Source organism: Callorhinchus milii, unplaced genomic scaffold (genome assembly GCF_018977255.1).
Source record: "Callorhinchus milii isolate IMCB2004 unplaced genomic scaffold, IMCB_Cmil_1.0 Scaffold15, whole genome shotgun sequence".
Taxonomy (NCBI): domain Eukaryota; kingdom Metazoa; phylum Chordata; class Chondrichthyes; order Chimaeriformes; family Callorhinchidae; genus Callorhinchus; species Callorhinchus milii.
Genome location: NW_024704756.1, coordinates 15,745,503 through 15,767,813, shown reverse-complemented (window position 1 = coordinate 15,767,813; position 22,311 = coordinate 15,745,503). Strand labels below are relative to the sequence as shown.

Genomic DNA, 22,311 nt, shown 5'->3' with positions numbered 1-22,311 from the left:
AATCATTGAAAGACTGATTGATTCCTTATCCATCAGTCTAGTAGCATAGTGGTTAGAGAACTTGCCTCGCAAGCAAGAAGACCTGCGTTTGATTCCCGGCAGGGTGAAACGTTGGGTACCTAGCAGTAAGTAGGAACCCAGTTTCTTAGTCGATTGACGGATCGCTTTTCTAGAGGTAATAATCCCTTCTGAAAAAAAATATGAGGTCACTCAATCCACGACTGTTTGTGGCACACTGCTGTACGCAATTGGCTGCCGTGTTTTGCACACAAAATATGCAGTCAATTCGCTTTACTGTATATTCTGTGAAGCGCTTTGAGACGTCGCAAAGACGTGATAAGGCACTGTATCAAATGCAAGAATTATTATTATTTTTATCTTCGGAGCATTTTTTTTTCCCCCATCTGTTGAACGTGATCCTGTGCTGTTTGTGCTGGTATTTAAACAGCTGGAAGCTATGCAGATTTTGTGCCAACCATTGATTTTACTGCTAGACGCACTAAGCACAGCTGTTCCTGTGTATTTAAGTATGATGGTAACGCACTTTGGTTCCTTTTTCGAACCTCTTCCCATTTTCTTCTTCCCTTTGCCCTCCCTTCCTTCAGTTCCTGTGGATTTCAAGAGGGAAGTAGATGAAAGATGAAACCTTGGAGGTATATTGGGGCAGGGCAGGGCAGTGGGTTTGAAACTGTACCGGTCTGGCGGACTTTGAGCTCGCAGTCCAGGCGGCTGGCACTCCAGTGAGACGTCGGAGGTGCCGTCCCTCAAATGGGATGTAAAACCCGGCTCTGGTGAACGTTAAAAATCCTCTGGTACTATTCGAAAAGAGAAGGGCGTTTCACCAATATACTAGTCAACAACAGATCTTCCATCAACAACTACTACTTGCATTTATATAGCCCCCCTCACCCAGGGTAGCGTCCCAGAGAGTTTGACGGTGGAGCACAACACCGAGCCGTGGGGAGGAGGGAGGCGACCGTAGGCACGGTCGAAGAGGAAGGTTTTCCAGTTCCCTCCTGGCTGTTTAAGCGCTCTGGGACGCTACCCTATGTGAAGGGCACTATATAAATGCAAGTTGTTGTTGCTGCTCCTGCAGAAGGTTGTAGCGAATAAATTGGCCAACAGATACACAGTCACTACACCTGACAGTAATTGCTTTGGTTGTTTTGAGACCTTTCGATTTGCAAATGCTACATCAAAATTAATGTCGAGGGAAGGATTTTGTTGCTGCTGATTATTATTATTATTATTATTATTGCTATACCTTTTAACCAGCAGCTGAACTCTGGTGGAGAGAGGCAAGTATGAGACACAGTAAGTGCAGAGAGCTTTTGCAACATAACATTTAATTACAGAGCAATTCAGCGCAGTACACTTCCCCCCTAATTGCACTGCACTTTAATAATCCTCGCATTTGACGTAGCGCCTAATATGTCGAAATTTCTCCAAAGAGCTTCACGGGGAATGTCTGTCACGTGCGTAAGGACTGCATTTGTAGGCAAACGTGGTGGGCATTTTGCAGTAAACAACCACAAAAGGAATGTTCCATTTGTCAGGAGGGTGGGCAACCAGGACACCGGGAGAAACTCCCTCCTCTTTGCGAATGGTATCACCGGATCACCTTGGCCCCGTCGGAGAAGACGGATATCGCTCTGCGCAAGTTGGCTGCCGCGTCCGGCTGCAAAAAGCAAAGTCAACTACGCTTTACGTTGAATCCTGTAAAGCCCTTTGACTCGTTGTCGCAAAAGTTGTATATCAATAATAATAATCATAATCCTTGCATTTTGATACAGCGCCTTATTGCATCTCGGAGTTGTCTCAAAGCGCTTCACAAAATATACTGTAAAGTGAATTGACTGTATATTTTGTGGGCGAAACGGAACAGGGATGATGTGCTGGTTTACTTATTTCATGGTACCAAACGATAGATCTAAATATTGGGCTTTGAATTGATCGAAAATGACTTATTGATTAGGAAATGGTTTCCAGACTCAATCCTACTGAGCACGGTCGAAAAGGAAGGTTTTCAGGTGGGACTTGAAAAAGGGGAGGGGGTGGGGGCAAGGCAGAGGGATTGAGGGGGAGTGTTCCAAAGCTTCGGGCCGTAGTGGTTGAAAGCGCGATCTCCAATGGTAGAGCGGAGGGTGCGAGGGACAAGCAGAGGCCAGTGCCAGTCCAGCGGAGGCATTGGGTGGTGGACTGCGGAGTGAAGAGGTCGGAGAGGTAGGGCAGGGCCATGGAGTGAACGACCAGTAGAGGGTGGTGAAGAGGTACCAGCAGTAGGAACCCTGGCTGATTCCTACCCATCCACCCACCCACCCTAACCTTGGGTCCAATTTAGAAGAGAAGGGATATCTGGGGGAGGGGGGGGTGGGGGGTGAGATGAATGGAGACGCTGTGGTCACATTACACCAAAGTTTGAGTCTCAAAAGCCTATAGATTATGGGAGGAAAGCGAGGACTGGAAGTGATGAACTTTCTGCCTGTAGAATACTCATCTCTGTAATTTTAATCTAACCGGAGAGCAGATTGGTTGGTAAGAGGAAGCGTAAATCTGTCTGCGCTGATCACTGAACCAGGAATGATGCCTCTAAGTGATCTCTACTCCTTTTTCCCCGTTGAATATTGCCTTCATTAGGGCCGCCTATAAATCTGGCAGTAACTCGCTGTGCATGACCTGCACTGTGATGGAAACGTCTAATTAATAGACGGTATTGTATTTCTAAAGCTAGCCTTTGCTGGAGTTAAAGCTTTCCTCTCTTTCCTTGGGTCTTGGCTCAGTTGGGACGTAGTACAGTAGATTGCTCACTTCACCCCTCTGTGGTTGCAGTTTGGTTACAACAACAAATTACACTTGTAAAGTGCCTTTCATGGCTGGAGGACATCCCAAGGCGCTGGACAGTCAGGGATTTTGATAGACAGACACTGCGTAGAGCAGAGCATTGTGTGAACTTCCAGCACAAAATAAAATCCACTAATTTTACCCAAAGGAAATGAGTGGAAGGAGTTGGGCCGTGAATCAAGGCTAACTCAATGTGGCAAGACACAGTTTAGCTCAACGTAAATTTAGTCTATTTAAAACCGCCGATAGAACTTCTAATTAATGGATGATAGTGTGTTTCTAAGGCAAGCAGGTGCATGCCATTGCTAGAGTGAAGCTTCCCCTCCTTCCTCGGGTCCTCAACATTTATTATCCCTCCAAGGGGGCTCAGTGGGACGCAGTGCAGTGAATTGCTCACACCTCACAACTCGCATACACACAGCGCACCGAGACACCATCCTGCGTGAAGGTCGCTATGTAAATCCAAGTTATTGTTGATTCTGGAATGCACATTTTACAGAAGTGTACTGGATTTGCTGGTGTCAATTCAGTTGTACATGATTAAGGCAACCACTTTATTCTACTGACAGATATACTGAGTACCTGCTCCTCATAGAAGATTCTGGGGCGAAACCTTAGGCAAGTTTCCTTACTCCGTACACATCTGTTTATGTGGCAGGACGTAGGAACCCCGTTGTTAGTCGATTGGCGGATCGCTTTCCAGGGGTAATAATCCCTCCAAAGAAAAAAATATGTGGTCACTCAATCCACATCTGTTTGTGGGACGCTGCTGGGCACAATTGGCTGCCGCGTTCGCCCACAAATATACAGTCAATTCACTTTACGGTGTGTTCTGTGAAGCGCTTTGGGATGTCCTCCCGACGTGAAAAGCGCTATATCAAATGCAAGGATTATTATTATTATTATTATTATATCAAAATGCAAGGTTATTGTTGTTATTTATAAATGATAATTTTGCCCACAAATATACAGTCAATTCATTTTGCAGTATATTCTGTGAAGCTCTTTGAGACGTCTCGAAGCCGTGAAAAGCGCTGTATCTAACGCAAGGATTCTTTGTAAAATGCAGTTGGAGAAGCTCTATGAAATGCCCTGCTGCGTCCTGGCGATGTGCAGGGCGCTGTGTGAATGTAAATCGTGTTGCATTGTATTGGAGGAGAGACGGAATCGCACAGCAACAGAATTTCACAGCTGTTTGTGGGGACATTGCCGCGTGCAGATTACCTACTGCGTTCACCCACAAAATTACAAGACTGCAAACTGAAGGTTATCGTCTCTCCTCGGTTATCCAGGAGAGTTGGGAGAGGGCCAGGGCTATTTCTATCCGGCATCCGAAATCCCACGGAGACTGGCACTTCCATTTGGCAGGAGTGCCGAGGAGTTTCCAGACAGGTATTGTCAATGGTGAGCAGGTGAAATCCGTGTCTGGAGACCAGCACTAATCTGCTAGGGCACTGTCATTCCTGCTGACACGCATTGGGAGTGGGAACAAATGGTGAGCGCTGGTCTGTGAGCAGTGGAGACAGAGGGAGAGAGAGAGAGAAGCAACCAATATTACTAGGGAATAAAATTGCTTTGAAAACCCAGTGTGTTGTGTTCATGTGTTTTGAACGCTGTGTCTGAAGGGAACTGACGTTCTTAATACGCTGTGTAATTTTGGGTAAAATAAATATTAATAATATCATTAATTATTTCATAATCATCCTCAAATTTGAAACGGACCCTTTCACGGCAGGAGGACGCCTCCCAAGCGCTGGCATGGTATTTTACGGTAAAGTATAGTGACTGTGCGTTTTCTCGGTGAACAAGCACAGCCAATTTGGATATAAGCAATGTGCAACGTAAGCCGCGATGTGAACCGTCGATTGTATCGGGGGGTGGGGGGAAGGGATTGTCAGCCAGGTCTGACCGTGCATGGAGCACAGACAGAGGGCTATTTAGTCCACCGTGCCCGTAAACCTGTGCTCCGTTCAGAACCACAACAAAGTTTCTCAGTGTCAAAAACAAATCTCGCTCATCTGCATACAATTTTAATAAGAACAGTGGCAATCAGTAAATTAACAGCAGGATTCCCATTCAATTTCCTCCAGTGTTAGCCACCCTACATAATCCTGTATTTACAGTATTATCTCCTGGTAATCAGCTGCTTTTCTTTTGCTCTTGTCATTTGGCAATAAATTCTAACCAAAAGAAGGAAGCACTATTTCACACTTGTTAAATGCCACAGTATACTCACTGCTTGGCTCTCAGTTAGTAGCATTCTCGGTTCCAGGTCAGAGTTGTGGATTCAAGCCCTCGGTCAGGACCTGAGGCTCACAGTCTAGGCTGCCGCTTCGATGCAGTTTCGGGGGAGGGGAGAACGCTGCATTGCAGGGGTCCTTCAGATGAGACATTAAATCGAGCTCCTGTCCTGTTCAGGTGGGCATTAAAGATGCCACGGCGCTGTTCGAAAAGAGAACGGAATTTCTCTCTCCCGGTGTCCTAGCCGACAATCCCTCAGATAAAATTGATCGCTCACTTAACGGCTGTTTGTGGGGACGTTGCCGTGTGCAGATTACCTGCTGCATTGATCCACAAAAATACATTCACCACCCTTCGCAGAAACTTTGGAAAGCACTTTGAGATATTGTAGGCGCTCCATCAAATACAAGGATCGTTATTACTTATTGTTCTGTATTGTCAGTGTTTGTATGTATATAAAACGAGTGGCTTGTACATTCATCAACTAAGCTAACTGCAGTCCTCAAATAATTCACTCCTTAAATTTTTTGGCATGAAATAAAGCACAAAAAAGGGGCTGTCAGCTGTCATCAGCAAGCAATACAGCTGAAAAAGAATGAAATCTATTGTTCTTGACATCTGAACCTATCAATTGGATTATAGCCTCGCATTCAGGTGCCTGTTGTTCTACGTCTAATTCGTTCAGAGAATATCGTCGATTGGGTGGGTGAGAGAAGACATCCTACGCTTCCATACATTTCTGCAACTACTGTCTGATGTGATGAGCTTTTAATGAAGCTGGGTTCTTGTGTGCGGAACTCAAGGGGTCCAAATTCCCCATGCTCTCGACCTTGAGAGCGCGGACTTCAAATTTTATGATTGGGCAGAATTTTGAAAAATTCTTACATTGGAAGAGGGTTTTCCGCAGTTCGTGGCGAGTGGGGGAAAGATCTGAATTTGAGATTTTTTCGGAACTCTGCACGGCTCTTCACGTTCAAGTCTGGAGGCTTTGAGGCGAGAGCTTTGAGGAATTTCAAGGTGTTCGATATCTCAGTGAAAGGTGTCAGCCTGGCCTCATCAGTAGCTCTCTCGCCTCCCGAGTCAGAAGGTTTTGGTTCAACCTCCACGTGGAAGAATTTGAGCTCAGTCTAGGCTGACCCTCCCATAGAATGGCAGAGTGTGCATTGGGAATCCTGTAGGAGTTTTAACTGACTAAAACCATGCAGCTTGCTGTTGTCAACACTACTTCGTCTATCACGTTTGCCACTGCTTGTCCACCCGCGCTTTGCAGGACTAACCCAAGGCCATCCATGTTAAAGCATTTTGAGACTTCCTCCTACTTGAATGGGCGCTGGCAAGTGCTTGTGTGTGTTTGTTGTAGCATTTGAAGAGTTTTTAATTCTTTTAAGGTACAATGGTTCTTATTGGACTTTCTGTGGAGGTGCATAGTGCTGCTTTTCAGATCCTAAAGGCCGGACTCACTTTGTTATAGCTGGAAGCATTTGCTTTGAACCATGAAAGGGTTTGATTGAATGGCTGCAATCATGCACTGCGCTGGACTGAATTGAGTCAAGGTAGGTCAACTGCAGGACCCAACATGTGGTCTATATCTTTACTGTACGTTGCTGCTTAATTACAAACCTACCCATCTCTGCACTTAGCCCCTTTGATGAATGCTGGGAAAAGTGCATTACGCCTTTGCAGAGTGATTTCAACATATTGACTCGCACTTTCCCTTTCATATAAAAATTGCTTTGCCTGCCACCTGCCCAGGTCGTGCCTTGCATCAATCACCTTGCCCTCCCAATACAGCACACAAGTGTCCTGATCCCAGGCGTCTGGTGACGTCAATCAAATGTTATGCTTATCTCTGGGAGATGGAGAAATCTTGCACAGGGGATCTTGTTGCGTTTTTTTTGGGTTGGGTCTCCAAGTGAGGAGCCTCGCCTTTCCTTTCTGACACCTCTCCAAGATTGCTGTGGCAGAAGTGGCCCAAGACGGAGAGGTCGGAGGGGTAAGAGGGAGGTGGTACTCGGTACAGTTGAAGAAACTAGATTTTTAGAAAGGGGGTTGATAGCAGAAACGCACATGAGGCAGCGAGGTCTCAGTAAATCCTGCAAAACGTTTTAGGATGTGCTCCCAATGTGAAAAACACTGTACCACATGTAAGGATTATTGTTATTATAATTAGGAGACCATTCAGCCCATCAAGCCTTTTCTGCCAGTTTATTAAATCGTAGCAGACCTTTTAATTCCATTTCCCACGCCTTTTCTTCTTATCCTTCGCTTCCCACATATCTATGGATGTATCTACTGCATCTCTCTCCTCCTAACACTCTCAGTTGACTCAGTTGACTTTTTCATTAATACAAAGGTATTAATCAAAAAGATTTAGAATTTTTTTAAATAATAATTTATAGATTCATGATTAAAATAACTTTTGACATGATGGACAGGTAATTTTTTATTTTAGAAAAAAACACGTGTTACATTTAAATCTGGGAGGAGCTCCCAGCTAGGATTATGAGCATCAGACAAATAACATATCAAACGACAAACAAAAAGAGGGACGTGCAGTGAATTTGTTGAGGAGAGAATTCTATCTGGGAATTCAGCCCTATTGGAAGGATTTTGGATCTGGATTGGATCTGCAGTGTCATTATTGTGGAAAAATAAATCGGAACATCAAAAACTGACTGAATGGATGGATTTACAGCCATCAATCCGCTTCCTGACTCCACCCTGGTCTTCATCAGGAGGACCCAGCTGTCGCGGGTGGTGTTGTAACCAACAGCTGTTTTTGGTAATTGATTTGGCACCAGATGTAAAATGTTGCAAACAGTAATGGAAATAAACCTCAAAACGAGTGTTGTAAATCCAATCGTGCATCCTTGCACTTGGTACAGTGCCTCGTAACAGCCTCGCCAGCTGTCCCGAAGAACGTCGCAGTTTTGAGTCTCGAGCGTCGTGACTGCGTGTTTGCAGGCCAACGTACAAGGCACGTTAGACGAGGATATCTGAAACTTGGGCAGTGAGAGAAGTTCAAATGTTGGTTGAAACAATGGATTATTATTCTTGTAATCATCATCATCCGTGCATTTTCGTACAGCGCCTATAACACTGATATGTCGCAAAATGGTTCTCATGGATTTGCCCCCAATTCTAGTGACTGAGCATTTGTAGGGAAACATTGTGTCCAAACTGTGCACCTCAAGGTCCCCCAAGCAGCTACGAAACGAATGACTTTATTTATCCAGAGGGATTGTGTTGTGTCAAGATACTGGGAGAAATTTCCCTTCTCTCTTCATTTGGTATCTTTAACTTTCAACTTAAACACTTAAGACAGGACCAGTTTTAATGCCTCATCCCGAAGGACCCTAATCCATCCTCAACCTCCCCAGCCCCCACCTCCAACAATAGAATGACTTCACCCCAGTATTGTGCTTCCGATCATCCTTCCACCGGCTCGGGTCTGAAATTGTCCAACGCCTTGGGACGTCCTCCCAACGTGAAAGGCGCTATACAAATGTAATTTTGTTGTTGTTGTAGGAATGTCAGCGTGGACTGTGAGCTTAAGTTCTGGCTTCTCCCAAATAACTCAAGTAACGGGCGGAAAACCTTCGAATGAGGGATTGTGATATCTAGAACCTGGCTTTCACATGAGTAGGTTTTTGGGGCATTGGAATAACGCCAAAGCTGACATCAGTCGTATCCTTGGCCAATTGACTTGCTGTCGGAGTTTGGCTGCAGCACAGTGTGACTGGAGCCAAGTGATGGCATAGGGGTTGATAGCGCAGCTGGTGGCAGCTTAATAATTGAGTGACTAAGTCACTACTTGGCTTTTTTTTTGCAACCTTATGTACTGTACCCCTTAGATATCTCCACACTGTTGAGCATTATGTACACGCCAGGGAATTACGCAATTACGTGCCCGCGTGATTTCGCGCATTATACATTTCACTCCGTGTAGGCGTGGAATATTACGTAATGTGGCCAAACTGTCCAATACATCCTGCGCCGCCTCTCTTCCTGTCGCTCTCCATGCTGCCTCTGAAGGCAACACAGAGCAGGAGATGTTTCATGAATAAATACAAACATATGCTAAATAAATACAAAATTCATAAAAATTCTTCCATATCTTTCTAAAGACAGTTTTTCTGTTTTTAAATGATTTTTAAAAATGTGATTTTGCAGAATTTTCATTTTATGTTGACATTTTTATTTTTCTGTGCATAATTCCCTGAGGTGCAATTACGCCACGTGTACAAGTTACAGTTTGGGGCTGCTTTTCCAGCAACAACTTGCATTATTACATAGGGCCCTTCACATAGGATAAGTCTCAGAGTGGTTGCAGTTAGTGGGGTTGGACACCAAGCAAGGGAGAAGGGGGGTGAAGGAAGGTGACTATATAGGCCTGGTCGAAGAGATAGGTTTTCAGGTGGGATTTAACGAGAAGGGCTTTGACAGCGATCGAACTGTGCCCAGCATTGCCTTTCAAGAGCAGAGAAGACAAAACAAAATTCATTCACTGGAATGTCAGGAAACTGGCGAACGTTACTCATTTGTACTGAGAGACCGGAATTACGTGCTCTTCGGTTCCTAAACCATCTGTTGGGTTGGTATCTTGACGACAGTGTTAGACTGAGGCGATTCTGAGCGACTGGGAGGATGTGATAGAAATGAAGGCTGTCTGTTATGTTGCTATGGGCACAAAAGAGGTTAGCAGGCCGTGCTCAATATGTTTTAAACCGTTCGTTTTTCGACTCATTTGTAGTTGAGCAGAGATCAGAAAAACTGCAGTACAGACAATCTGGTCTTTGGTTCCTTTCATCACAAAATTATATTTACTGGATTACAGATGATGGTAAAATCCTGCAAGTTGTCCTCCGCAGTATACTTAAATTGATAGCCAAGAAAAAAAGGTTAGCGGTATTGTTCAGGTTGCTTTGAAATAATTGTGACATTTGCCACTAGTCTTTAGAATTTTCTCACCAATAAAAATGTAAAAGTAATCATCTCCCTTGGAGAACTAAAAGCTTTATGCTCTCACAGTGTTAGTATCTGTATATTAATCTCCTCCATAGTCTTCATCAAGGGGTGTGGAGGGTTGAGTGGAATCAATATTACTGGACAAAGGCAGGACATTCAATGTTTGGAGTTTTCGTTGATTCTTAAATACATGTGGAGTACATGTGTAGTAGCACAGGTTGGGTTGGACCAGCTGGACCAGTTGGACCACTAACCAGTCTTAGTTTTTGAAGCTGGGTTTTTTCTGTAAAAGCTTTTTTTAAAATTTTTTAAAAAACGTTCACACACACATACTCATTATAAAAAACAATCTTGAAGTTGAGAGTGAAATCTACAACTCACTAAATTCTGCAACGCTTTGAGATACGTAGTTCTGTCAGTGCTGGTTGGCAAAAGATGACGTGAAATTTTTGCAGACAACAGTTTTACTGGCATGTCTTTGGAGCGAATGCATGGTTTCTGAATTCTGAAGGAAATTCAGTACTCGGATTATAAAAGTCAAGTTGACTAGGGTGGTCCAATTGGTGGCCCACGGGCCGTATCTGGCCAGAGGGATGGTTTCATCCAGCCCGCGAACTATTTCCAACTTCATTGTTTTATTTCCCGGCCGCACCTCTCTTCCCTTCGTTCTCCGCACCACCTTACAACCCTGTGAGAGATAGCGTGGAGAGTGACAGGAAGAGAAACGCAGCAGGAGTATTTTAAAAAGATATTTTTACATATTTTGCAATTCTAAAACTACAAAACTATGAATCTCAATAAGAAACACAAGTTAGATGTGGAAAATAGAGGGCATTTGAGCTCTGGTTCATTTTTCACAGTGTTATCATCATTTTGTTTATTGTTAGGGCTATTAAATTAGGTGCATTCTAATTCACTTAATTACTTCTTTCACACTCATTATTTACTCTGGATTTAATGTTTCTTGTATGTACTTTATTGGTAAGTGTGTTATCGTTTTAAAATTTGTATGAATTTTTTTTACATTGCCTATTTGAAATTTGCAACTAAAATATAGGGAAATGAAGGTATATCGTTACACACTTTAAAACACAGGATTTCTATAAGATTCTTACGGGTTGTGTTTCTGGAAATGGAAACACAAAAAGATTGCTTATGCTGCCTGCGGGCATTTGTCAAATCCAGTTTCCGGCCCTCAGCAGCCAAAAGGTTGGACCGTTCTGATGCACGCTATCGCTAATATTAGTACTTTGAACATGCACTTAACTGGTTGATGGACACTATGGTTACCTAAGGTTATATCTCAGTTGCTGGGACAACATGTTCCTCTGAATGCTTTGCCCACTTATATTTGGCACTGGAACTATTAACAGCTGGTCCAACCCAACCTGTGCTACTACACATGTACTCCACAAGTGCAGCTTTGTCACTCCTTGTTCCTGAATTACCAAACCTTGCCAACAATCACCTTCCTTCCCCCACCCCCCAGGAAATTGCTATGTGCAAATTGGCTGCCGTATTCACCAACAAAATACACTTCATAGTAAAATCCTGTGAAGTGCTTTGAGACCTTAGGTTCTTCAGTGAATCACTCCGAGCACCTTTTTCGAGGGCCATTTCCAGGCAGAAGATTGACTCAGACTGCAGTGGTGGATGGGTAGCTTCCAGCAAATCGGCTTTGTGGTTACGCAAGAAGACTCGAGCTGCGTTTCCTTCCATCAATTCAGTGCCGTTTCCGCCAATGGACTAACTTGGGGGGCGGCGGGAGGAAGGCCCAGGCCGAATCGGCCCAGGTTGAAGAACAAATTCATCAGGCCACTCTTCCCTTTCAGCAGTACTCCCGGGAGCAACAAAGTGAGCGCATTCTCGGTCAGAATGATTTTAATTCCTGTTAGTGAACACTTCTAACTTCTGCCTGGGTCTCCTGTAGTTCATATCACCCGCTCAAAAAAACACCTGGTGTTTTCTAATGCAATCCCTGTCACCATGATTATTCTTCAGGTCAAATATTCTCTCCTCCTCCATAATTCGCAGCACCCTCTCCCCTTCATCATTAATTTTCCTGACCCAACTTGCCAGAGCCAACAGCTTTTAATTGGGTTTTACTCATTCCGTTGGACTCCTCCGAGTCTTAATTTTTAACCTGCTATCTGCAGGTTGGCTCTTACTTTTCACGGCTCGCTTCAAATTCCTCCCGAGACCTTTCTTGTTATTTCCCCCCACACCCCAACCACCACCACCGCCACAGTTGACACTTCTTGAAAGTTCTACTACTATTTCAAAGAAAGTCTTAAGAGTGAACGACCCAAAGAGGATCTCAAAGAAGTGGATAACATTTTAAATGGGCTTAAAAAGGTAAACCCAGATCAATACTTTAGGATGGACTGAGATAGTAAAAAAAAGGACATAGGTTTAGCATTGCAAAGGACAATATCAGAACAGACGACAGGAAGTTTATATCGAGTGAAAAAACAAGTGGAAGAGAGTAAAACAGTGATTCGCCCACAAATATACAGTCAATTCACTTTACAGTATATCCTGTGAAGCGCTTTGGGACGTCTAGAAGACGTGAAAAGCGCTATATCAAATGTAAGGATTATTATTATTATAATTTATTATTTAAAAATTTCACATTCTATACAATTTTGGTAACTTTAGTAGCCAGTTTGCTACAGCTCTTGAAAAGGACACACAGTGCATATTCAAGGTAGAGTTTTTAGGCATTGATGTACGGTTACATAAATATTGCAATAAATGAGAGCCCAATTTTTTAAAAAAAGTCAGAACAGATGAAGAAGAGTTTCAGGTCCAATACTACTTGACCAGGTTGTAATTTTTGTGTTTAAGCTGCTTTGTACAGTACTCATGAGTACGGATGTTGGGATGACACTTGCACTGTGTCACAAGAATACAAGGTCATTGTGATCTTAGGTACCTGTGGTTGGAGGGGCCAAAGGAAGGTGAATAAATCAACCCCTTTGGCAAGTCATTGTTGTTTAACACCCTCTGCCCTGAAGGCCTTAAGAAATTGTAGATGATGTGGCTACTGATTACTAAATTAAATGTGAATACTTTATTACGTGAAAGCCTCTACACAAATGTATTCTTGTATTATTATTGTGTCAGCCTGGATCAGTGGTAGCACTCTCGCCTCTGGGAGTCTGAAGGTTGTGTGTTCAAGCCCTAAATTGGAATCACATAGTCTAAGCTGACACTCCAATCCCATGCTGGAGGGGTGTTGCATTGTTGGAGGTACATCCTTTGGATGAGAAGTTAAACCGAAGCCGCTGTCTGCCTGTTCAGGTGGATGTTAAAGATCCCATGGCACCATTCAAAAAGAGGAGTTTCTTCTAGTGTCCTGGACAACAATCCTCCAAATTAAATTGGTTACTCCGTGGATGTTTGTGAGACAATGAAGTGTGCAAAATGACTGCCGCATTTTGTTCACAAAATATGCAGTCAATCTACTTCACACCATATTCTATTTGAGATGTCTCGACAACTTAATAAGGCACTTTCGTAAATGCAAGGATTATTATCATTAATAATAAAGGAAGGTAGTTGCCTGAGAATTAAGGGCCTACAGAAGTATGGAGAAAAGCTTGTAAAGGATCTATGGAACAGGCTGTTCCTGTACCCCACTTTGTTTCCCCCCACTTATCTTCCAAAGAAGCAGAGACCCCAAAAGTAATTTCTAGAATGTCTTTCCGTCTCGTCCCCACTGTTGTTTGTTGGTCTCAGTCTGCATGCTTTTTTTTGAGCGGGGGGAATCAGGCATACAACTTGCAAGCGAAGGGCATGGAATCTTACGAAAGGAATTGTGGGGGGAAAAAAATTAAAACTAAATTCTATAAGCTGCTGTTTCTGTAGAGTGTTTTTTCCTCCCTGTGCGCTAATCCAACCTGGCAGGTGCTGGATAAAACTGGCTCACATCAGTATCTCATTTGTCTTTGCCAACGGGAGGCGTGACATAATCCCAGTCTGAACACTGCCCGTGTGTTACCATGCAAAGGTTCAGGGGCAGGTTCCCGGGCAGGTTCCCCAGGTCAGCACCAGCCTAATGTGTGAAAGCAGAAGTGTGGGCAACCGATGTTAATGCAGGTAATTAGTGTCTGAATGCAGTCTGCTCTTCTGACAGAGATGAAGTGCTAAACTCGTGCCAGTAGATTCTTGCTTCACTTTATTATAAAGGAGTTTCTTTTCCCCGATGAGGAAGATGTCTTTTGGTTTGAAGTCTCTAAATTTATAGCGGCGTTCAGTGCTCATGATGAAACATCTTGCAAGTGTTTTACAGGTCATTGGCATCGAATGTAGTGACCAGCCTTGCAGACAGCCATGAAGAAGATGGCTAATTTATTATTATAATGATCCTCGTATTTGATATAGCACTTTTCATGTTGGGAGGATTGGGACGTGGGATCGTCCTCCCGACGTGAAAGGTGCTCTATAAATGGAATCTTGTTGTTGTTGTTGTTGATATCTCAAAGTGCTTCACAGGATTTTACAGTAAAATGGAGTGACTTTAGGCAAACTTGGCATCACATTTGCACAAGGGAATGTCTCAAATATCTGGAGGGTTTTTGGCCAGGATCCCTGGAGAAACTCCTCCTACTTATGGAATAGTCCCATGATAGTTAACATAGCGGGCGGGCCTTCTGTTACTCTGCCCCCACCCTCCCACAGTCCCTCCGCCTCGCACACCATCCCGCAGTCCCTCCCTTACCTCCTTCAAGAACTTCCTTTTCGACCGTGCTTTCGATCACCCTGCTTTCCCCCCCCCCNACCCTCCCCGATCCCGACCCCAGCTCCTGTCTGAATTCTGTCCGTCCAGCACCTTGGGACGTCCTCTCGATGTGAAAGGGGCTAAAGAAATGTAATGTTGTTGTTGTTGTTGTTGTCCACCTGAACAGGCACAGCCATGGGTGCTTTTATCTCTCTTTACCTCAGTGCTGTTGAAGCCAACTTAGGAAATCCTCTGCTGCTGAGCCCACAGGGATCAGGTGACTTGGCACAGCGCTAGAATAACAACTTGCACTCAGGGTAGCATCCCAGAGCGCTTGACAGTGGCGGAGCACGACGCCGACACCCAAACAAAGAATTTATTTGCGAAGAATATGACACTGAAAAACGGCAATGAGAGAGAGAGAGAGAGGGAAATGCTGATTTTGTTCAGCTGGGCTTGAGTGGCCAATTCGTTTCACAAATGCTATGGCAAACAGGTAGGTAGGCACACGTGTGGTTTGAGAAAGAAAGGTTCAATTATACGTTTATTCACGTGTGCTGGAAGTAGAGTGGCAGTAATTACACTCGTATTTTTTTCATGACAATACAATTATTAACCTGTGCCCTCCCCATCTCTCTCCTGCCCCCCCACCCCCAATAAAGTCTTAAATCCAAGCAAAATATACAGTCAATTCACTTTACAGTGTATTCTGTGAAGCGCTTTGGGACTTCCTCCCGACGTGAAAAGCGCTATATCAAATGCAAGGATTATTATTATTATTAATTGCTGCAGAGAATGAGCTCATGGTATGTAAGGAATGTGTTTGGGGGCAGAATTATTTAGCTCAAAAGGCGTCATGGTTTAGTGCCTGGGATATTCTCTCCTGCTCCTCTTGAAGCAGCTGCTCCTGTTGTGTGGCTCTTAAAATGTGTATTTTGTAAAATGGACTATTCAATGCACTTGCAGAGCGGATGGGACCAGTAAGTTGTGGAATGAAGACTAGCAGGCGCAATTGATGGATGACCAACAAAAAAAAGACTTGGATGCACAGGACCAGGACCAAAGTACCGTGGAACCTAATGGGGTTGATGACGAGGGTAAGCCACTGATCACTGCCACCAACGCATACAATATTTGTTTTTGAAATGAGAAAATTGAATTTGTGGTGTGCGTGTCGCCACTGCGGAGAAAGATAAAATCTCACAAAAGCAATTTGAATTTTCACACTTTTTGTTTTGTAAGGGGAATTAATGGGCTTAAACAAACTGTGTTATAATAATATAATAATGGGCTAATAACCTACGGGCTGAACATGCTCAGGTCCCTTAATTACTTAATTAACCACCATTGACAGAGATTACCTGTACAGTCTACGGCCCACAAGTCCGTCCTGAAATTTTAGACCCATTGTCACTGAGAAATAGCTGAATGCGCACACGGACCTATACACTTATATTTAAATACAGTGTGGTAACTGATTCTCCTCTCCCCCTTCGTCCTCCACTGAATTCACTCTGTAATGTCATCCCAATTCCACCCCAAGTTAAAAGGGTGCAGGGTGGAAAATTGGGGGTGATGGAGTCGGTTGATGGTGGGGGGGGGTTGAGTGACGCAGGGGAGGTGTGGGGGAGAGAGGCAGTTGGGCTGGGGGCACGATTTCAAAGGAAAAAAAATTCCACTGCCTTTCCCAAGAGGAGCACAGTGAAATTATTAGAGTGACAGCAGAAAAATAAAAATAAATAAATGGGAATTAAATGATGCAGATGAAATTACACTCTAATTATTTATAAGCACATGGGGACAAAAAAAAACACCAAACTTAACGAACGTAGCATGATGGCGCTTAGCCTTCATCAAAGGAAATGTGACATTGAGCGCACAGAGCGGAATGAACCTCGAACAGCGTGGTTAAGTAAGACTGTGGATGGTGTGCACTGCATACAAATCGTGGCACTTTAAAGCCATCATTTCAAAGAGAACCGAGCAAAGGATTGAGATGTACCATTGCTGTTTAACTGGCCCTTAATGGCTTTTATCTTTCATGAGAGTTGGGTCTTAGCTGATCAGGAATCTGTTCTGTTTTATGGCGAAAGGCGTTGGAGCTGATGTTTTTTATTCTCTCTCATACTTTTGGTGTCTGCTCGTGAAGGAGAATTAGAAATCCAGAGCAAATGTATGTAACAAGCAACAACAACTTGCATTTATACAGCACCCCTTATGTAGAAGAACATCTCGAAGCGTTTTGGGGGTGGAGGAAGGGGGNTAATACAGAAAGTGATGCTTAATCATGGTTGAAGCAGTATTTTTAAATTATAATAATAATCATCCTTACATTTAGTATAGCAACTTCCGCATCGGATGCCCCAAAGCGCTTCATAAGATATACGGTAAGGTGCAACAAATGTGTTTTGTGGATGAATGCAACAGCCTATGGCATCTTTCAGAGATGGGAAAGGGAGGCTGTAGAACCTGAAGCGATTTCTAGGCAAGTGAGGACTTTTGAGGCATCCTTCGGTCGTGACCAGGCGCTGCATCAAATGCAAGAATTATTTATTACTAATTTTTTTGTAGGAAGAAAGTTTGTTTGCAAAAAGGCCAAGGTTAGCTTTTGAAATAGTTTTAACTTTCTTCTCCCCTCCTCCTCCCCCTACCCCCTCTTCTCCCCCACGTAGAACCATGCGGCACAGGGAGCACCGTGAAGCCTTATGGCGGGGTGGACCCTGTGGTTGGGTTGCCCTCGGCCACTTCACAAAAGGAGAGCGAGCCGGGGCACAGGGTGCCGCCGCCGCCGCCGGTACCGACACCAAAAGACTCCTGCGTGCTGGACCCTCCCTCCCCGCTGAGACTCGCCGATGTGTCTGAGCACACTTCAAATGATTCCTCTGCTCACGCCATTTCCCTTACATCTTGTATTACAAAGGGTGCCAGTTATTTGTCTGTCCCAGAGGATTTCGACAAAGCTCCATTCACGTACATGGAGCCCAAAGGCATTTCATCTCTGGCCGGCGATTGTTTGATGCAACAGAGCAGAACCTGTTTGGGCTGCTTCATTGAGTCGAAAGAAAGCGTCGATGCAGAGCCTGGGATAAGCATGAAAATAGGTGACATGAACAGGGACTGCGAAACCTGCTCTGTTTCAGATATAGGCATGAGCACCGGGGACGGCGGACGATACGGCGATCAGCTGCTCTCCGACCAGCTATTGAGTTTTACCGTGCACAAATCAAGGACTACAGACAAAAGAGACGTGGAGAAATCTGACAGCGAGTCAGAGGATATCGCTCAGAAACATTACTACGAGGGATTACTGCTGGACAAATGCAACGGGGAGGAGGCTCTGCTGGCGAATCCGAGCCAGGACTGGGCTTACTTCGAGTCTTTCATCAGCGAGAGCAAGATCGAGCTGCTTGACCTGTGCTCCAAGAACGAGCTGTCGGTCAACCTCTTCGCCGAGGAGGAGGTGGACAACTACATGTTCGACGACGAGTCGACCCTGAGCAGCGACGTGTGCTCGCTGAAGATCAGGTACGAGTCCTTCCAGGACAACGTGAGGGAGAAGAGCAACGCCCTCCAGGAAGAGGCGCAGTTCAACTTCTTCCCCAACGTCATCGCCAGCTGCGCCGCCAAGAAAGACGGCAAGAGCCCGGCCGCGGCCAAGAGGGGCTCCGAGGCCCCCCAACCCCCGCCGCCCAAACCGGACGAGGCGGACGCTTGGGAAGACACCGGCGAGAGGGCTGGCGACGCGAACGCGAAGGCGCTCGCCTCTCCCGCCAAGAGGAGCCACTTCCTCGAACCCGGTCGCTCGGCGGACGACTCCGGGGAGTTCAGCGACGACAGCTACGGCACCGAGTCGTCGTACGAGACGGTGAAGGCGGCGGGAGGGCGCGAGCACGTCTCCGGGGCAAACGGAGGGGGAGGGGGTGGTGGGGGGGGGCGGCGGCGGCGGCGGGCTCGGGGCGGCCCAACTACGCCCTCCGTGCCAAGAGGAAGGTGCGCTACAGCGATGACTACCTGTACGACGTGGACTCGTTGGACCAGGGCGAGAGGACGGCGGGCAAGAAGGAGGAATGGCCGGCAGACGGCGGGCCGGGGGGGGAGGAGGGGGAGGAGGAGAAGCCGGCGGGGGAAGAGGAGGACGACGACGAGTGGTGCCCGAGGAAGCGCCGCAAGTCGGCGCGGCGGGAGCCGCCGGTCATCATCAAGTACATCATCATCAACCGCTTCAAGGGGCAGAAGGACATGCGGGTGAAGGTGGGCAAAGTGGACGCGGCCCGGGACAGCGTGCGCCTGACCGACGACGCCTTGCGCCGGTACCGGAGGCTGGCGCCCCTCAAGGAATTCTGGCGCCAGCGGCAGCGGGAACGGGCGCTGGCGTCCGGTGAGAGGCGGCGGCGGCGGCGGCTGCGCGCGGGCGGCGCCGAGTCCGGCGACTTCCCTTCCCACCCGGCCAAGAGGAAAAGCAAGCAGATCGCCGACCGGCACAGGAGCCGCCGGGTCCGCCTGCAGCTGGCGCCCAGCGAGCGCGTCGCCTGCTCCTTCCACGCGGCGGGCGCCCGGCGGCGGCGACCACGGCCGCGGGGGCCGAAACGGGTGGAGGCGGAGGGTGACGAGGAGGAAGACCGGGCGGCGTCGGCGTCGGCGACGGCCGGGACCAGGATCCCCGGCGGCTGCCTCGACGGCCTGCCCTCAGCCGCCTCCTCCTCGCCCGGGAGCCCGCCGGCGAGGAGCACGTACCGCGGGAAGGGCGAGGGCAGAGCGAAGGAGAGGAGCCGGCCGCTCGGGCGGGTGAAGCCGAAGGGCGGCGGGAAGAGGAATAAAATGGCGGCCAGCGAAGGTGGCGGCGAGGGGGTGACGGACGCGAGCGAGATGGCGTCGGGCGCAAGGAGCCCGGGCAGCCTCCGGGCCGACGCCGCCGGCACCCGTGTGTCTGAACCGTGCCGCCAGGCGGAGGAGGAGGAGGCGGCGGCGGCTGAGAGTTGTGCTTTCCACCCGGCCGCCTGCTGTTCTCACAAGCCTCCGCCATCTTGTACTACCGGCGGGGCTGCGGCTGCGACGACGGTTCGCGTGATCCCCGGGGGTTACCTGCAGACGCTGCTCGATTCGTCCGACTCCATCGGCCCCGCCGGCATCGCTTACTTCCCCGACCAAAACCACCACCGTCCTCCTCCTCCTCCTCTTCCTCCAACCGCCATGGCCGTCCCCAAGGCCCACGAGGCCTTCGCTGCTTCGCGCCTCGGGCAGGCGTGCGTCATGACGTCAGCGCCGCCGCCGCCCACGGAGCTCGAGCGGCACGAGGGGGCGGACGGAAGCTTCCAGAAGCTGTGGTGCGTCAAACCCCCCGACCTGGGGGCGCCGGTGCCTCAGGAAGCCGGCGGTGGTTACCGGGCGATGGGGATGGAAGTCGTCGTCGTCGGCGGGGCGTGGAGGTGGACGACGACGACGAGCTGAGCAAGACTTACTCGCTGCCGCCGGGCGCCGATTACCTCCCGGTTGACGGTGGTTTCGGGCTGGCCGCGGGGGACGCCATGGCGGCTCCCGAAGAAGACGACGACGGCGGCGGCGGCGGAGGCCACCGGCGACGGAGGGCTGATCGGCTTCGCCTCGCTGAGCCTGAAGCCGCCGCGCGAGGACGACGGCGAGGAGGACATGGGCGAGGACTTCCTGGCGCACTGCAGCCCCAAGCTGGTCATCCCGCAGAGCGTGGACGAGGCGGCGCCGCTGAAGGAATCGGCCGACCTGCTGGACATCTCCAACTTCACCCCCGACCGCTTCCGCCAGGCCTCGCTGTCCGAGTTCTCTCCGCCCCTCACGCCCGACCTGTCGCCCGGCGTGACGGTGGTGGTGGCGGCGGCGGAGGAGGAGGAGGAGGAGGCCTGCGCCCCGGGCGACCCCAGGAAAGCGTTCGGCGGTGACGGGCGACCCGCGGCGGGCCGGTTCCTGCTGAACGGCGATCACTTTCAGTTCCACACGTTCGACGACGAAGACCCCGGCGAGTTGGTGGGCGAGGGGATAGCGATCTTCGGGAAGGCGGCGGACCCGGTTTCACCGGCACCGGCGAAGGGCCCGAAGGGGAGGAAAAAAGGCGGCTCCGGTCGGCACGCTGCCGGCACCGCCAACCCGGCCCCCAAAGCCGCCAAGAAGAGCAGGAAGCCGAAAGGGGCCGGTAAAGGAGCGGAGAAAAATGGCGGCGGCGGCGGCGGCAGGAGTGACGCTCACGCGGCGCCCAAAGGCGGGAAACGGCCGGCGCACGGCAAGAGGAGCGATTTCTTGTCCGCAGAGGAAGGGAAGACCGCCTCGGAGACCGCGAACGGCGAGTCGCAGTCGCTGCACGTGTCGCCCCCGGGTCGGGGTAAAAGGCAGCAGAACGGCGGCGGCGGCTGGTCCTCGAGTAAAAAGAGCGGCCCCGGCTGGTCGGAGCACGGCGTTCCCGGCCCCCAGCTGCTGCTCGACGACCAGCGGGAGTTCGAGGAGCCCAGCAACATCCTGTCCAACATCGCCTCGGGGATGGCCGAGGTGCAGCGCTTCATGATGGCGTCCATCGAGCCGGTGTGGGAGCACGGCGTCTCCCCGGCCGCCTCGGCACCGGGCGCTTGCCACTCGCTCGAGGCCAACAGTCTCAAGTGGAAAACGCTCAACATCCTGGCCGGCACGCCGTCCGAGGTCAAGAGGAAACCCAGCTGCCCAGCGGCGGCGGTGACAACCATGGCGACCCCGGCGGTGTCGGCGCCCGCCAAGACACGGCGGTCGACAGCCAAGGCCTCGAGCAAGAATCCCAGCAAGGTGTCGCCCGCCGATCCGGCTGGCGGCCGGTTGAATTTCGTACCGGGGTCGACTTCGTCCTCGTCGCGGGCGGGCGCTGCCGACAGGGGCTCCAACCCGCCTGCCGCCGCCCCCGGCGTCCCCGTCCACAAAAAAATGTACCGCCACAAAGCAACGTTAAAGTTGTCAGGGGACGAGAAAAGTAAGGTAAAGCGAGCAGAGCAAGAGCAGCACCGTAAGGAGCCGTGTGTGACAGCCTCTCTTGAAAAACTGAGGTAATACAGTGGCTGCAAACGCACCCCCTTTACTTTCCCTGGCACTTTTTTGGCCGAGGCACTGCCCCTTACCTTACCTTTTTTGGAGCACGATTGCATGTCAGAGGTAGCCTTTTACTTGCCCCCTCCTCCACCCACACCACCACCACCCCACCCCCCCTCTGCTCCCCACCTTCCCTCTCTCCCATCCCCATTTCAAAGGAATGATTTTTTTGCATGGAAAAACAAATCCTTCTTCGAACGACAACCCCCTCTCCCCCCACTAATAATAGTATTAAAAGCTGTAGTCTTTTTGTTTTGGCTTGACTGTGGTTCGGTTACCGATGGTTATTTTAGCACCTGCTTTTTCACTTCTCTTTTTAAAAAAAAAACACTTTTCTACAGTTTCTGCAAAAAAAAAAGAATACTCCTTGAACCACAGGATGAATTGATTTGTTTTCCTTGCAGAAGGGCAGAGCTGCTTGTAATTTTTTCTATGTATAAAAATAATATAAAGCAAAAAAG

The 22,311-nt window shown here is 48.3% G+C and overlaps 1 protein-coding gene across 1 annotated transcript in view; it reads left to right on the top strand.

The window, feature by feature from the left end:
* Positions 1 to 21,811, top strand: part of nexmifb (neurite extension and migration factor b) — a 42,071-nt gene extending 20,260 nt beyond the window's left edge. Inside the window, exons 2-5 of the mRNA XM_042340830.1 lie at positions 15,740 to 15,870; positions 17,446 to 18,665; positions 18,716 to 20,182; positions 20,315 to 21,811. Coding sequence (XP_042196764.1) covers positions 15,789 to 15,870; positions 17,446 to 18,665; positions 18,716 to 20,182; positions 20,315 to 21,811 — 4,266 coding nt within the window. The 5' untranslated portion in view covers positions 15,740 to 15,788. The remainder of the gene's footprint in view (positions 1 to 15,739; positions 15,871 to 17,445; positions 18,666 to 18,715; positions 20,183 to 20,314) is intronic.
* The last annotated feature ends 500 nt before the right edge of the window (positions 21,812 to 22,311 follow it).